The 15,946-nt window shown below is 48.2% G+C and overlaps 1 protein-coding gene across 2 annotated transcripts in view; it reads right to left on the reverse strand.

Annotated features, from left to right (window-relative positions):
- The window catches only part of UBR3 (ubiquitin protein ligase E3 component n-recognin 3), a 169,056-nt gene that overhangs the window by 8,721 nt on the left and 144,389 nt on the right, over nucleotides 1–15,946 (reverse strand). For both annotated transcript variants that reach the window (XM_077272745.1, XM_077272744.1), the window contains exon 33: nucleotides 4,069–4,193. In XM_077272745.1, coding sequence (XP_077128860.1) covers nucleotides 4,069–4,193 — 125 coding nt within the window. The remainder of the gene's footprint in view (nucleotides 1–4,068; nucleotides 4,194–15,946) is intronic.

Raw genomic sequence — 15,946 nt, forward strand, 5'->3', positions numbered from 1 at the left:
CAGGGAGGACCTCTTGGTCCACCACCTGAGGGACTGTCTGATTGGGCGAGAGAGAAGGAGACGGCGGTCGAGCGAGGCGGGATTCCTGTCCCATACTGCCAGAATGGCATGTTGTAAGGGACGGAGGTGAAAAACCGCAAAGGGCACTGCCTCCATTGCCGCCACCATCCTGCCGAGTACCCTCATGGAGAAGCGTAGGGAGTGAGAGCGAGGTTGAGTAAGCTTCCGGACTTCTCTCTGAAGAGTGGATACCTTTTCCGGAGGCAAAAGTACTAGACCCTGAGAGGAGTCTAAGATCATTCCCAGGTAGGATATGGTTTGGGCCGGGACTGGGGAAGATTTTTTGAAATTGATTTTCCAGCCCAGGCGCAAAAAGGTATTTATAGTGACGTCTACCGCTTCTGAACAGGACCGGAAAGAGGGGCCTTTTATGAGGATGTCGTCCAAGTAGGGCAACACCACTATGCCCCGAGCATGTAGAATGGCCACGGCCGCTGCCATGACCTTGGTGAACACCCGAGGAGCAGTGGCCAGCCCGAAAGGTAGGGCGACAAACTGAAAATGGTGCCCCTGGACCGCGAAGCGGAGGAAGCGCTGATGAGACGGTAGGATGGGAATGTGCAAGTAAGCGTCTTGAACATCTAGAGATGCAAGGAACTCGCCCTCTTCCAGAGAGGCAATTACCGAGCGGAGGGACTCCATACGGAATTGACGTACACGGACGTACTTGTTGAGGAGCTTGAGGTCCAATATTGGACGTACTGAGCCGTCCTTCTTTGGTACAATGAAAAGATTGGAATAGAAACCTTGGTACCTCTCGTTCTGAGGTACCGGGATGATGACCCCGTCTTCCCATAGCGATCTTATGGCCTGAAAATACTGACGGACCCTTGCTCTGGGAGGAGGGGACTGGAAGAAACGAGATGGGGGAAGAGAGACAAACTCTATCTTGTAACCGAAGGACACTAGGTCGCGGACCCATCGGTCGGGAACTACCGAGAGCCACGCGTCCCGAAAGAAGAGTAGGCGGCCGCCAACTCTGCCGGTGTCCTTTGGCGTCTGCCAAGAGTCATTGAGGTGGAGACCTGTTGGGTCTGGGCCCCCTGGACCCCTGTTGTCTGGGTCTGCCTCTCCAAGAGGGAGAAGGTTTGTAAGATGGCTGGGAGGTTCTGTCCTTGCGCTGACCTCTCCCGGCGCCGGGTGGCGCGGAGGGAGAATTGGACCAATTGGAGCCGAAACGGAAATATCGGCCTCGGCCCTGTTGGTTGCGAAAGGGACGAAAGGTCCGTTGCTGGGGAAGGAATTTGCTCTTTCCCCCTGTGGAGTCTGCGATAATTTTATCTAGTTTGTCCCCAAAAAGGCGTTCGCCCTGGTATGGAAGGGACGTGAGAGATTTTTTGGATCCTGAGTCCGCTTTCCAGTCCCTGAGCCAAAGGGATCTGCGGATCGTGACAGCATTGGCCGCTGCCTGTGAGGCACAATTGGCCGCGTCTAAGGATGCGGAAACTACAAAGTCCCCCGCTCTGGCAATCTGAGTGGCCAGGTGTGAAACCTCGGGGGGTAAGTCGGCGTGTAGAGCTGTAGAGGCTAAAGACTCGGCCCAATGGGTCATGGTTTTTGCAACCCATGTGACGGCAAAAGAAGGGAAGAGAGAAGCCGAGGAAGCTTCAAAAGCCGAGCGAGCCATCTGGTCAATTTGTCTATCAGTGGGATGCTTGATGGACGCGCCCTCGGAGGAGGATAGAACCGCCTTGGTGGCTAGCCGCGACACTGGCGGGTCCACGGAGGGTGACTGAGACCACTCCTTAGCAAGGTCCTGAGCAAACGGATACTTCAATTGCATAGCCTTCTGACCTGAGAAGCGTTTATCCGGACGGACCCTGTGGAGATCGACAATGTCCTTAAATTGAGGATGCGTAGGAAAAAATCTATGAGCCTTTGTGGTTCGCCCGAATGACACGGGATGAACCGCCTTGGACGGGGTTTCCTCCTCTAACTGTAGCGTCTGACTTACCGAGTCTATGAGAGAATCTAGGGTCTCTTGGTCGTGACGATACTCTGGGGAACAGGACACGCTGGATGCGTCGTCCAGAAAGGATTCCCTGCTATGAGCTGGGGATGAGTGACGAGAGACTTCGCTCTCTGAGCCGGAGGGCTGATCACGGACCGGAGATATTACCCTGGACTTCTTTCTAGATGAGAGAGGGCTTCTGGAAACGGTACGACCTCTAGGCCGAGAGGGGTTTTTAGGCCGCGTTACATCATCCGTGGAAGCGCCCTGGGTAAGGGACGGGTCACGGAGGGACTGTATCGTCCTTTCCAAGGATGCCACAGATCGAGCGAGGGAGGACGCCCATGCGGGGGTACTAGGCTCACTACATTCCGGGTCAGAGGCCGGAGTATCCTGTGCCGCAGACATTTCGCAGGCGGAGCACAGCGGGGTAGTGTGACCTCGGGGCAGAGATACCTTGCAGGAGGTGCACACAGCAAAAATAACAGAGTGGGTCTTTCCAGTCCGTTTTTGCCTAGACTGTGACATCTTTGCCATAAAGTGAGCGTACTGGCAGGGGAAGAGACAATCCTACTGAGTGCGTCTCACCAAGTTCCGCGGTGCTTGGCAGAGAGATCCTGAAGTCCTGTGCGCTGTGGTGCTGCAGAGCCGCCAGCGCACTTCCTGGTCCAAGATGGCCGCCGAGATGTGAGAAGGGCGCTTCTCGGGAACGAGAAGCGCCCAGAGAGGGAGAGAGAGAGGGAGGGGGGCGTGTCATGGGCGGGCGGTGGATTCCCTGCTATGCGCGTCGGAACGCTGCCATATTCCCTGCTATGTGCCACAGAATGTCCGTGGTGGAATCCGGACCAGGGACGGTAAACAGTGCCACCGCCCTAACAGAGCGCCGAATTGCCCGTGCCCCGCGGCTGCAGCGCCGCATTAGAAAGTGGATCCCTGAACGGGCGGTCCCCTGTCAGCTGGTCGGCCCCCGCACTTACCTTGTGCGATGGGGCCGATGCTCCATCCACCTTCACCTTAGTAGGGAGAGGGTGGAGAGCTTCTGCCGCCGTGCAACATCCGCTATGTTCAGTGGTGATGCAGTGGGCGGCTGCACGGACGCCATGGCATTCTGTCCGGCTGTGCCCTGGCTCCAGGAAACTTAGGTGGATGATTAGTCCCCGTGGTCGCCTGACAGGGAGGGAGGGAGATCGGAACGCTAGGGAACCGTCGCCACACTGGAAAGTGAGCCAGGGCTGGCATCCATCGTCGCGGGAAAGGATACAGGAGGAACGCTCCATGTACTTGCCCGTTGTTGGTGCGGGAGAGATCAGAGCTGAAAATTTGCCTGTCGCTCCCTTCCGTTAAAAACAAAAATTGGTGGGGTCCTGAGGACCCAAGTGCCTCCTGAGACACTAAGTAAGAACTGGCTCTGGATTGTCCAGCCTGTGGGTGTATACTGCAGGGGAGGAGTTAATCTTTTGTGTGTGTTTAACTTAGTGTCCTCCTGGTGGCAGCAGCATAACACCCATTCGTCCTGTGTCCCCCAATGATACGTAGGAGAAAGGCATTACTGAGCCTTAGTTCCAGGTCACAATATCTCCAAGGTGCAGACATATATAAGTATTTTTGCTTAGGTAAAGAAAAATTTGCTAAAATGTTTATTTTCGGGTAGAGGTCAGGACGTAAGCGGCATCGCACACCGATGGAGCTGAAATGTCGTTCTTTTGTGCCAGTGAAGTATTTTGTGCGGCCGTCCGCTTGTCAGGAGATCAGTTATACAATGAATGATTCTGCCACCTCTGCACCTTTAGAAGCTGAAACTTTTCATAGTGGTTGATGGCTGAAAAATTTCACCTTTCCTTCTAATCACTTATTTCCTCACAGAGCATCACATAAAAGGCGCTCACAAAATAGGAGCCATTGATTTTCCTCTTGTAATCATTACTTAAAAAAAAAAAAAAAAAAAAAGAGCACAATGAAAATAAACGGCAATGACAGCCGGGACACCGGCGGATATTAGTCACATCGAAACTTTTCACTGGATTACTCTAAAATATATAGTTCACAAAACTCCGTACTTTTTTATGGGATCCAGACTCTCTCCAACTTGCTCGCTCCTCGGCGCTGAGTCTCCCAGTGACCGCGATGAGGGCTTGAGTATACAGGAGCGAGTAAAGTACTTTCACAATGCAGGTAAAATGTTCTGGAAAGATAAACATCAATTGTGAAAATCGGGCAATGGAAGAAGAACACGGCACAAAATCCTTCTCTGTTCCGAGACCTGGAAAGAGCGGTGTTGAATGAGTGAACATGCTGGGGATAAGGTGTTATCTGAGCATGCCCTAGCAACAAGGCAACCCCCACATGTACTTATGCTGGTTAACAGATGTAAAGCATTCAGCTGCGGCAAGGAAAACTAAATCTCCGAGCACTAAAAAATACTCGGAGGACCCCCCGAGCATGCCCGAGAAATCTCGAGTAATAAGTACATTTGCTCATCACTAGTTGGTATCTGTTATGCACGCGAATATTGCAAAAAAAAAAAAAAAAAAAAAAAGTGACAATGGTTAATAAATAGTTGGAGAAAATTACCTTTTCATCTGTCCAAAATCTCTACATTAAGGTCATCTTTACATATGTGACATGGCAGTATATTTTGGCTGTTTAATTGTGGTCATGAACGCATAATAGCAGCAATCAATTCTGGGGTGAACAAGTATAATTATGAGACAGGGACAGACTTGGGCTGTAACTTCGGCCTTTGGCAAGTGTACTGCAGCTCTGTACCACCAATGAAGTAGAACTAGTGAGGAGCGCGCGTCGGGGTGCTTGGGTACACAGACTAACACTGGTGCTCGAGTCCCCGGTCCTGCATGGTTTGCGGATGCTAAATAGCCAAAAAACATGCAAGGTTTGCCTGTCATACACGGGCAATCTCCGCATGTGTATTGGCTAAGAGCAGCAAAAACATGCTAAGGTGGGGACTCAAAGCATATCGCTCAAGCACCAGCGGTACTTGATGCATACCCGAGCACCCCGATGCGCACTCGAGTGGCGAGCACGCACGCTCATTACTAAATAGCACAACTCCTCCGTATATCACCAGTATATGCAGAAATGGCGTCCTATTCCATACAGAGAATAAGTAATATGATGGCGTCCGGAGCAGCGCACAAGGAGTGTCTACAGCCAAGTACTAGGAAGCCACAGGGAGGAAATCAGCAGTTATGCCGCCAGACCACGCAGGTGCCCCCACCACGGCTGGGAATCGTGCAAAATAAAATCCAGTTTAGGTGGGATGCTCATTGAGAAAGTGTAATTCTTCCCAAGAGCAATGTCAATGGCCGGCTTTCCATCCGCCGGTATTTGGCTGCCTCTACTGAACAGTTTTATTATTGCCTTTAGCCGACCAATCAATCAGAAGACTTATACAACAGCTTTAGCGTAGACTTTATTGAATGCAGCAGTTCTGCCAAGTGGACTCGGCATTTTATTTACTGGAAAAAGACACGAACAAGCAGGAATGGCCGACGCTACGGGCTGCAAATGATGAAATAATTCTTAAGGCAGATTGACAGCAAAACACAGAAAACAAAAAGGAACTAGCGAGTTATATTTACCCGGATATCAGAGGCAGATGTGAATGTTAATGCTGCATTATAGCAACATGCAAGGCTGACAGTGAAGGAAACGTGGCGCCTTGTATCAGACCGGAGGATCGGAGGCGGCTCATCTGTCCGCAGGACGCACCATCAATCACACATAAAGCCAACGGCTTCTATTTTGACAATCAATTTTACTTTACACGTTATCGCTCAGGGAATGTATATCTGCACAAAGCCAGCATTTATAGGATCAAAAGGAAAAAAATAATATAAGCTCAAATATGTCGTCACCAAGAAGGTCCATGGGACACATTTTACAAACTCAATTGCTAAAATTGTATTAAAAAAAAGTCCTTATTTATCGTCTCAAAATCGTTGCCCATTTTGCACAATCCCTTCTTTATTACGAATATCGGGATCACAATCAAAATTTATCTGCTATTCGAGCATGTTCACTCATCACTAGTATTTAGGAAAAAATAAGCAGGTTTTACATTCAGGTAACTAGAAAAGCGAAGTGACAATCTGCTTCCTAATAAACAGGTTTATGCAAAAATTGCAGAAATGAATACGAGGAATATATACTGTGTTTCTCCATAAATAAGACCGTCACTTCTATTATTTTTTGCTCTGAGAGATGGGATAGGGCTTATTTTCAGGGGAAATCAACATTTATTTAAATATAATCATGTCATCACACAATATATATAAGTTTGGACACACCTTCTCATTTAAAGATTTTTCTGTATTTTCATGACTATGAAAATTGTACATTCACACTGAAGGCATCAAAACTATGAATTAACACATGTGGAATTATAAACTTAACAAGAAAGTGTGAAACAACTGAAAATATGTCTTATATTCTAGGTTCTTCAAAGTAGCCACCTTTTGCTTTGATGACTGCTTTGCACACTCTTGGCATTCTCTTGATGAGCTTCAAGAGGTAGTCACCGGAAATGGTTTTCACTCCACAGGTGTGCCCTGTCAGGTTTAATAAGTGGGATTTCTTGCCTTATAAATGGGGTTGGGACCATCAGTTGTGTTCAGCAGAAGTCTGGTGGATACACAGCTGATAGTGCTACTGAATAGACTGTTAGAATTTGTATTATGGCAAGAAAAAAGCAGCTAAGTAAAGAAAAACAAATGGCCATCATTACTTTAAGAAATGAAGGTCAGTCAGTCTGAAAAATTGGGAAAACTTTGAAAGTGTCCCCAAGTGCAGTGGCAAAAACCATCAAGAACTACAAAGAAACTGGCTCACATGAGGACCGCCCCAGGAAAGGAAGACCAAGAGTCACCTCTGCTTCTGAGGATAAGTTTATCCGAGTCACCAGCCTCAGAAATCGCAGGTTAACAGCAGCTCAGATTAGAGACCAGGTCAATGCCACACAGAGTTCTAGCAGCAGACACATCTCTACAACTGTTAAGAGGAGACTTTGTGCAGCAGACCTTCATGGTAAAATAGCTGCTAGGAAACCACTGCTAAGGACAGGCAACACGCAGAAGAGACTTGTTTGGGCTAAAGAACACAAGGAATGGACATTAGACCAGTGGAAATCTGTGCTTTGGTCTGATGAGTCCAAATTTGAGATCTTTGGTTCCAGCCACCGTGTGCGATGCAGAAAAGGTGAACGGATGGACTCTACATGCCTGGTTCCCACCGTGAAGCATGGAGGAGGAGGTGTGATGGTGTGGGGGTGCTTTGCTGGTGACACTGTTGGGGATTTATTCAAAATTAAAGGCATACTGAACCAGCATGGCTACCACAGCATCTTGCAGCGGCATGCTATTCCATCCGGTTTGCATTTAGTTGGACCATCATTTATTTTTCAACAGGACAATGACCCCCAAACACACCTCCAGGCTGTGTAAGGGCTATTTTTAGATTTTTAGAGACCATTCCCGGTGACTACCTCTTGAAGCTCATCAAGAGAATGCCAAGAGTGTGCAAAGCAGTCATCAAAGCAAACGGTGGCTACTTTGAAGAACCTAGAATATAAGACATATTTTTAGTTGTTTCACACTTTTTTGTTAAGTACGGTATTTTTCAGACCATAAGACGCAGTTTTTTCCTCCAAATTTAGGAGGAAAGTGTGGGTGCGTCTTATGGTACGGATGTAACGTGGGGAGGGGGCAGCAGAGAGTCGGATTGCACTGGGAGGCAGGAGGCAGAAAAATGTCCCTGCCCAGCTTCAGGAATCAGTGCTGGGGAAACCACATGGTCCCGATCATTAAAGTGCAGTGAATATTCATTAGCTGCTTCCCCCACCTGTCAGCTGAGCCAGTGAGCAGCAAATGAATACTCCTTCACAGGGACACACATGGTTTCCCCAGCGCTGGATTCCTGCAGCAGCTGGGGAGATCTGTGTGTCTGGTGGAGGAGGCAGCAGCAGCAGGGGCCAGGGGAGAGGAGATCGCTGCATACCTGCCTGCTGGTGCTGTGCTGGATGCTGAGTGCTCCAGCACATGGACCTGTGTGATGTTATGAAGAGGGTGGGCTGGAGCATCACATGGCAGCACAGAGCCCTCCCTCTTCTGATGTCATCACAGGTCCTGCAGACACCACACTACAATCTGCAAGCTTACTCCTGTGCTGTGGAGAGGCAACAAGAGGGAGCACTCTGTGGTGTCATGGGATGGGATGCTCCAGCATTTTACCTCACCACAGCTGGCTGGCTGCCACAATTAAAAGGTTAGTCACTACAACACACAATAAAGCACTCTGCCACTTCTGTGGTGAACTATAACTCCCAGCATACCATAGGGTCTGCAGGACATGCTGGGAGTTATAGTTCTCCCAATGGGATCTCAAAGCAGCACTCCAAGTGTTATTTTTCAGTGCTGGAGTGGTGCTTTAAATATAAGCCCTGTGTCCCCATTCTTACACTCACCCTCCAGCGTCTTCATATAGCACTTTACAGACACCACACTGGTCCCGCAGCACCATCTTCTACCCACAGCTTCCAACATAATAACATACTATTATATATAATAACACCACATATAATAGTATGTTATTTATGTTATTACATATTTTACCACCTTTTTTGCTTCAAATATTTCTTTCCCTATTTTCCACCTCTAAAACCTGGTCCGATATATAGTCCGAAAAATACGGTATATAATTCCACGTGTTAATTCACAGTTTTGATGCCTTCAGTGTGAATGTACAGTTTTCATAGTCAGGAAAATACAGAAAAAAATCTTTAAATGAGAAGGTGTGTCCAAACTTTTGGTCTGTACTGTATACACCCACACACAAACATACACACACGTGATAACGTCATGTCGCCAGTCCTGACTGTAACTAAGGCTTATTTTTTTTTTTTTTTTAACCAATAAATTTTTATTGAAAGATTGCATATCAAACAACATTTCAAAAAACATCAGGAGAGGGAAAGAAAGTAAGGAAGGGGGAGAGAACATGGAAAGGAGGGCAACAAAGACCCCAGTACATAATATAATAGGACCATAATGAAGTCAAAGCAAAACACATAAAATCCACAATCACAGAGTCAGTCATGACGAGAGACAATAGCAGAAGCAAAGTCTTTGCATAAAACTTTAAACTTTAAATTTTAAATTTTAGATGAGGGCAAGTGCAGACTGAGATATGTGTGTGGAGGAGATCCATGGATCCCACCACGAAAGAACCCTAGACTTCCGCGATAGATCCTGCGCCATAATCACCTCATAACAGAAATGTAAATCGATTTTCGCAATCAGCTCAGCCCTGGAGGGGAGGGCCGGGGACTTCCAGTACTTTGCAATACATTGTCTGGCGGCAACAAGGACATTAGAGATTACGGGCCGGAGAGAGGAGGGGAGGTCGATGAGGGAAATACCCAGAACCGCAAGCTGCCCACTCAGCAGAAGGGGGAGACACGTCAGCCCAGTAATCAGTGCCTCCACCTCACGCCAAAAAGCCCGAACCCGCGGACATGACCACCAGACATGGGAAGCCGACCCCACAGCGCCACAACCCTTCCAACAGAGGGGGGAGGAGGATGGAGAGAACCTCGCCAGACGGGACGGAGTAATATACCAGTGTAGTTGTATCTTTTTCACCTGTTCCAAGTGGCCAATGCATGAAGAGAATTTAGCGGGATGTATCATTGCAAATTGCCAGTCCTCCAAGGAAGCCTCAAAACCCAACGAGGACTCCCAGGAAGTCATGAATTGAAATTTGTCAGCAACGCCACAGGATAGGAGGGCTTTGTAAATAATGGAGATGCCATGGGACAATATAGTGGAAGGTCTAAAAAATCTATGGACCAAGTCCTCTGTCAAAGGCGGGGGGGCCCCGAATGAGCGACGAGTCCTGAGGAAACTACGGAGTTGGAAATATTGGAAAAAGTCAGAGGCGGTCAGGGAGAACCTCCCCGAAAGCTCCTCAAATGACAGAAGGCCATCTGAGCCGAATAGGTCCGCCACCCGAAGCACCCCGCGCCTCCTCCAGGAGGAGAGAGAGATGTGTCCGATGGCATACTCCAGAGCCCGTAGAGAGACATAATCATGCATGAACCCCAGTAGAGAGGGAATAAGCAGCGCCCACAGTTTTGTAGCAGTCCTGACAGAGCGGAGACACCTGCCCACAAGGGGAACCCGGAGAAATTGGAGTTCTAAGAGCAATTTTAACGAGTTTTGGGGGGCAAAGTGAGATTCGATAAGAAACCAGGGCAGACGTGAGTCCCCTTCCCACCATATTTTAAGAGGCTCAAGGATCGCCGCTTTATAATAAGATTGAACCGCCGGGACACCCAGACCCCCCATTGAGTACGGTAAACACATAATCCGACGCTTGACCCTATGAGGTTTCTTGTTCCAAACGAACCTATCAATCAGCGATTGGAAAGCAGAGATAAATTTCGAGGGAATAAAAAGGGGAAGGCAACGGAAGAGGTACATAATTTTAGGCAGGAATAACATTTTAGCAGTTTGTATACGAGCCATCCATGATAGAGTCGTATTCGATAACTGATCCATACCTCTTCTGACCTCTGCAAGAGTTTCCTCACAGTTTGCACGGACCATGTTGTCTAACCTAGTTATCTTGATGCCCAAGTATGTGAATCCCAGGGGGGCCCAGATGAACGCATATTTCGATTGGATTTGGACCTGAAGGGAAGTTGGAAGAAACAGAGGGAAAATTGTGGATTTTGTCAAATTAAGCTTATAATACGAAACCGCTGAAAATTCAGTTAGAATGGAGGTGATGGCGTTCAACGAGGTTAAGGGTGAAGTGCAAGTTAATACTACATCGTCAGCATAAAGACCGATTTTATGTTCCGATCCCCCCACCACAATTCCCTTTATATCCGTCGACTGTCTAACTCTCGCAGCCAGGGGCTCCATAACCAGAGCGAAGATAATCGGTGAGAGGGGGCAGCCCTGACGCGTACCATTACGAATAGGGAACGTCCTAGAGCTAAAACCCGCCGAGCGAACCGACGCACAGGGGTTGGAGTACAATGCCATGACAGCTCTAGCAATCTGTCCAGTAAGCCCAAATCTCCCCAAAGTGAGTTCAATATAGTCCCAGTGTACCCTGTCGAACGCTTTTTCAGCGTCGAGTGACAGAAATACACTGGGAATGCCCCCCCCCTCCACCACATCCAAAAGGTCTATCAGGCGCCTGGTGCCATCCCTGGTCTGCCTACCCGGGACGAACCCAACTTGATCTGGGTGAACAAGACTAGGGAGAACTGCAAATAGTCTGTTGGCCCAGATCTTGGCATAGATCTTCACATCACAGTTTAGCAGTGCTATCGGGCGGAAATTCCCCGGAGATGTTGGGGGTTTCCCTTGCTTGGGGAGAGTCGCAATGGAAGCCTCCAAACCCTCAGCCCCAATACTACCTGCCGACATCCAACTATTAAAAAGCCGCAGGAGGAAAGGGGAGAGAACAGAAAAGAACTGTGCGTAATAGAGAAAGGAAAAACCATCTGGCCCAGGAGAGGAACCTTTATTAGCATCTCTAATAATTTGTGAGAGTTCAGACTCAACAATGGGAGAGTTTAGGAATGCGAGCTGCTCCTGGGTAACCGAGGGGAGATTAGCCCCATCCAAGAACGCCAAAATTGACTCCCGCGAAGGCTGGGGAATCCCTAGGTCAGACCCGAGGTCATAGAGCGAGGAGTAATAGGAGGCAAACTCCTCAGCAATCTGAATCGGGTTCCTCACCTGGGAGCCGTCAGGCCTAAGCAAGAATGGGATCTTAGACTGAGCCTCTCTCTTCCTAACACGTCTGGCCAGGAGAGCGCCCGCTCGGTCCCCCATTGTGTAGAACTTCGCTCTAGATTTCCTCAGGTTCCTCTCAGCCCTGTGGAGCAGAAGGTTACGGACATGCAAACGGGCCCTAGAAAGGTCAGAAAGAAGGGCTGGAGTAGGAGATAATTTATGAGCAGACTCCAGACGAGATAAATCCTCCAGAGCCGAGTGAAGGACCGCGTTGTACTTCCTCTTGGCCCTGGCTGCCAGTTTAATGAAATGGCCCCTAATTACCGCCTTGTGCGCAAACCAAAGGGTGTCATCCGCTATGTCAGGAGTATCATTGTAGGCGAAAAATTCACTCAGCGCCGCCTCTATGCATTGGGAGTTGGTTTGGTCAGCAAGGAAATGGGCGTTAAGACGCCAATGCCCGGGGGGTCTAATGGCCAGGGGGTCCTTCAGGGTGAGGGACACCGGAGCATGGTCCGACCAAGTAATGCCTCCAATATCTGCTGAAGTACAGTGAGGGAGAGCCACGTCATTCACCAGCACAAAGTCAATCCTGCTATAGGAACCGTGCCTGGGAGACAAAAACGTGTAGTCTCTCTCGCCGCAATGCAGATATCTCCAAATATCATGAAGGTTGAAAGAATTGATTAAGGGCCCCGCTTCACATCTTGATAGCGAGGAGGCAGAACAGTCCAGATCTTTAGACATTGGGACATTGAAGTCGCCAGCAATCAACTGGTGACCATGTTGGATATCGTGAAGGGTTTGAAAAACCCCCTCCAGGAACCTGAGCTGCCCCACATTAGGGCCGTAGATCGAGGCGATGGTATAGGGTACATTGTTAATGAGACATAACACCACAATAAACCTACCCAGCGGGTCTGCAATGGAACGGACCAATTGAAAGGAGTTGGACCTACTAAAGAAAATGGCTACTCCCGCCTTTTTAGTCGGGGCGTTAGCAAAAAACTGGTGCGGATATAAGCCTGAGTGCATTCTCTGGTTGTCACATTCCAGCAAATGCGTTTCCTGAAGGCACAAAATATCATGGCGGGATTTACCTAATTGGCGCCACACAACAGACCTCTTGCCCGGGGAGTTAAGACCATTAACATTAATTGAAAGTAGCGAGATACTCATAATGAGAACATAAAAACAATTTGGTAATCATCAAATACTGACAATCTGTGAATAAAAGAAGACACGATATGGTCAATGAACTAAAGCATACATGTGAGTAGACCGGGGGGAGGGGGGAAGGAGACGGGAGGACACAAACAAGACATACAACAAGTAACAAATAAACTAGCGGACCGGAGTCCATTCAGGAAAACCCTGAGTCCAAAAAGGTGAGAATCAGAAAAACAGTTCACCTATGGGGCACAAGAAAGCTGTAGAGATCCTCAAAAGAGGGCTCAGCACAGCAGCAAAAACCAAGAAAAAATAAAAGAGAAAAAAAAAAAAAAAAAACCAGAGTACAACCGTGTGGGAAAATAGCCAGGAGCCACAAAAGCCGTGGAGTCAGACCTCCTCCCAATCAGGAGCAATGCGGGCCCTGGGGCCATTCTTACCTCCAGTCTTAGTAAAGGATGCAGAAACCGGAGATTCAGGAGTCGCGAGTCCCCATTTGGAGAGAGCGGAGGCCGCGTGAGCCGGAATTAAGCAGGTAGTGATCGAACCATCTTTACGGATGAGAAGCTTGGTAGGAAATCCCCAGCGGTACTGGATACCTTTCTCTCTGAGGATGGTGGTGTAGGGGCCAAAGGTCCTCCGAAGCGCCAAAGTACCTGGGGAGAGATCCGGAAAAACAGCAATGCGTGCGAACCTATCAGGGAGCGCTGGGTTTTTCCGTAGAGCCTGTAGAAATTCTTCCTTCATTTCATAAAAGTGTATGCGCGCTAACACATCTCTTGGAACGGAGGGGCCCAAGCCGGACGGTTTAGGGATCCTGTGAATACGATCGATTATGACCTTCTTTGGGGCAAGTTGAGGGAGAGCTGCAGCCACAAATTCCTGCAGGAATAACTTCAAATCTCCTGACAAGGTAGATTCATCAATGCCCCTGAGTTTGACGTTGTTTCTCCTGGACCTGTCTTCCAGATCCAGGGCTTTAGAGTGGGTTTTAGTAGCCATGGTTTGCAGGGCCTCATGAGCATCCCAGAGGTCATTGTGTGAAGAGACCAGCTCCGCCATCTTACGCTCCAGACGGTCTGTGCGGTTACCCAGTTCCACCACTTCCCCTTTAAGCTCAGCCAGCATATTGCGCATATCCTCCTGAATGGAAGCTCTGAGGTCTCCAAGAAGGTTTTTGAGGAGAGCAGCAGTCACCGGACCATCGGCCGAATCCGACACTGCAGCGCCTGCACGCGACGCCTCACCGCCAGATTTGAACGCTGCTGCGTTGGATTTCAGCGCCGCACCACCCAATTGAGACGCCTGAGCGTTACGTTGTGCAGAGCGGGAAGACCTGGGGGAGGACGGCGCCATCTTGGCTGCCGGCGGGAGCTGCGGGGCAGCGGCAAAGAAGTCAGGAATTCTCCTTGAGGGGTCACGGGCGCCTGTTTTCGCTTTCCCCATGCACTCACCACTGCAGCGGGGACCAGCGGCGGTATCGTGGAGGCAAAGAATATAGCAGAGGAGGTAGATGAGAGCCGTTTTAGGGTTCCTGGCTGAGGAGCTCCCACTCTGTGCGACCTACTCCATCAGCAGTTAGGCCACGCCCCCACTAAGGCTTATTTTTCAAGCATACTCCAACAATCCTGTAAAATCACGTTAGGGCTTATCTTCGGGGTATGTCAGGGAAACATGGTACTGGTGATACAATCACTTTTTATCGGCAGCCGATCTAGCAGTTCTCGGAATGCTGAGCTCTGTATAACCCCGCCCCCAGGACTGATTGGCCACTCTCACAGCAGGCGGCCAATCAGTGGTTGTGGTGGGGTTATACAGAGATCCTGACTAACTGGCAGCAGGTTTACTAGTCTTCTTAAAAAATAATCTGCTGATAAAAAGTGATTTTACCAAAACCAACTCAGCAGCCTAGTAAGTGATATTGCTGGAATCAGGGTCTCTGTCTTTACATTATGCTGCTCTCAGATTAGGTCGCAAAAATCTGGTGACAGATTCCCTTTAAGTGGGAAGAATGCGGCCTGATGGACTATTAAGTCTAGGGCCTGACAACATATGGGCTCTGCGTTAGACGTTGATGAGGATAAGTCCTTGTTTTGCTGGTTTCTTTGGGTACCTCAGTCTCACAATGTGGGGGAACCATTAATTTATAAAGATGCCTTTTGTCCTCCATTAGCGCTGCACGTCCTAGTAAGGCAAGATCACAGTGACCTGTCTAATAACGGGTCGCTTGAACATTTTCATGATGAAACTTAATGGCAAGCGAGAAGCGGTAAAAACTGTCAGCTTGGATTTCTGCTGATGTCTGATGTTCCTCGATTATAAAGGGCTAATTTGCTCTTCCATGTGAAAAATGTAACAGTACAGGAAAAGAGCAGAAAGGCTGCCCTCATAGAGCCAAGCACAACCCCACCGCAACGGCGCTGAGCGACAACAGACAGCAATTCCATCACCTGTCCCCTCATCACTATGGACATAGCCGTGTGATGGATCATTGTTTGTTTTGTTTTTTTGCAGAGGTTTTGATTGAATGACACCAAAGTACTGGAAAATGGAGGAAAAATTTAAGATGAAATGAAATGGTAAAAAAAAAAAGAAAAAAAAAAAAAGAATTCCGATATTGTAGAAGTTTTTTTTTTTATTGATTATCCTGTGAGTGCGGCTATTTTTATTGATCCCATTTTATGGCACAGACCATGTGTTGATCGCCTTTTATTGCAATCTTGGAGTTCACCATATGGGATGAATACTTATACATTTTAGGAGTTTCAGTGACTTTGCACAGCAATACTACATTTTATTATTTTCATTCTTTGCATTTCTATTTGGGAAAATGGGCGTTTTTAAGATATTTGGGTGTTTTTTTTTCAATGGTTTCTACATTTTTTGTTAGCTCAGTTATGGAACTTGCACTGGAGATCCTATTTTATTGCATTATATTGAGAAATCACTGCTCTCTTATGGACGTATAGCCACAGGCTGGGCTTCATCAGAGATTTCA

This window comes from Ranitomeya variabilis, chromosome 7 (assembly GCF_051348905.1).
Source record: "Ranitomeya variabilis isolate aRanVar5 chromosome 7, aRanVar5.hap1, whole genome shotgun sequence".
Classification (NCBI taxonomy): Eukaryota; Metazoa; Chordata; class Amphibia; order Anura; family Dendrobatidae; genus Ranitomeya; species Ranitomeya variabilis.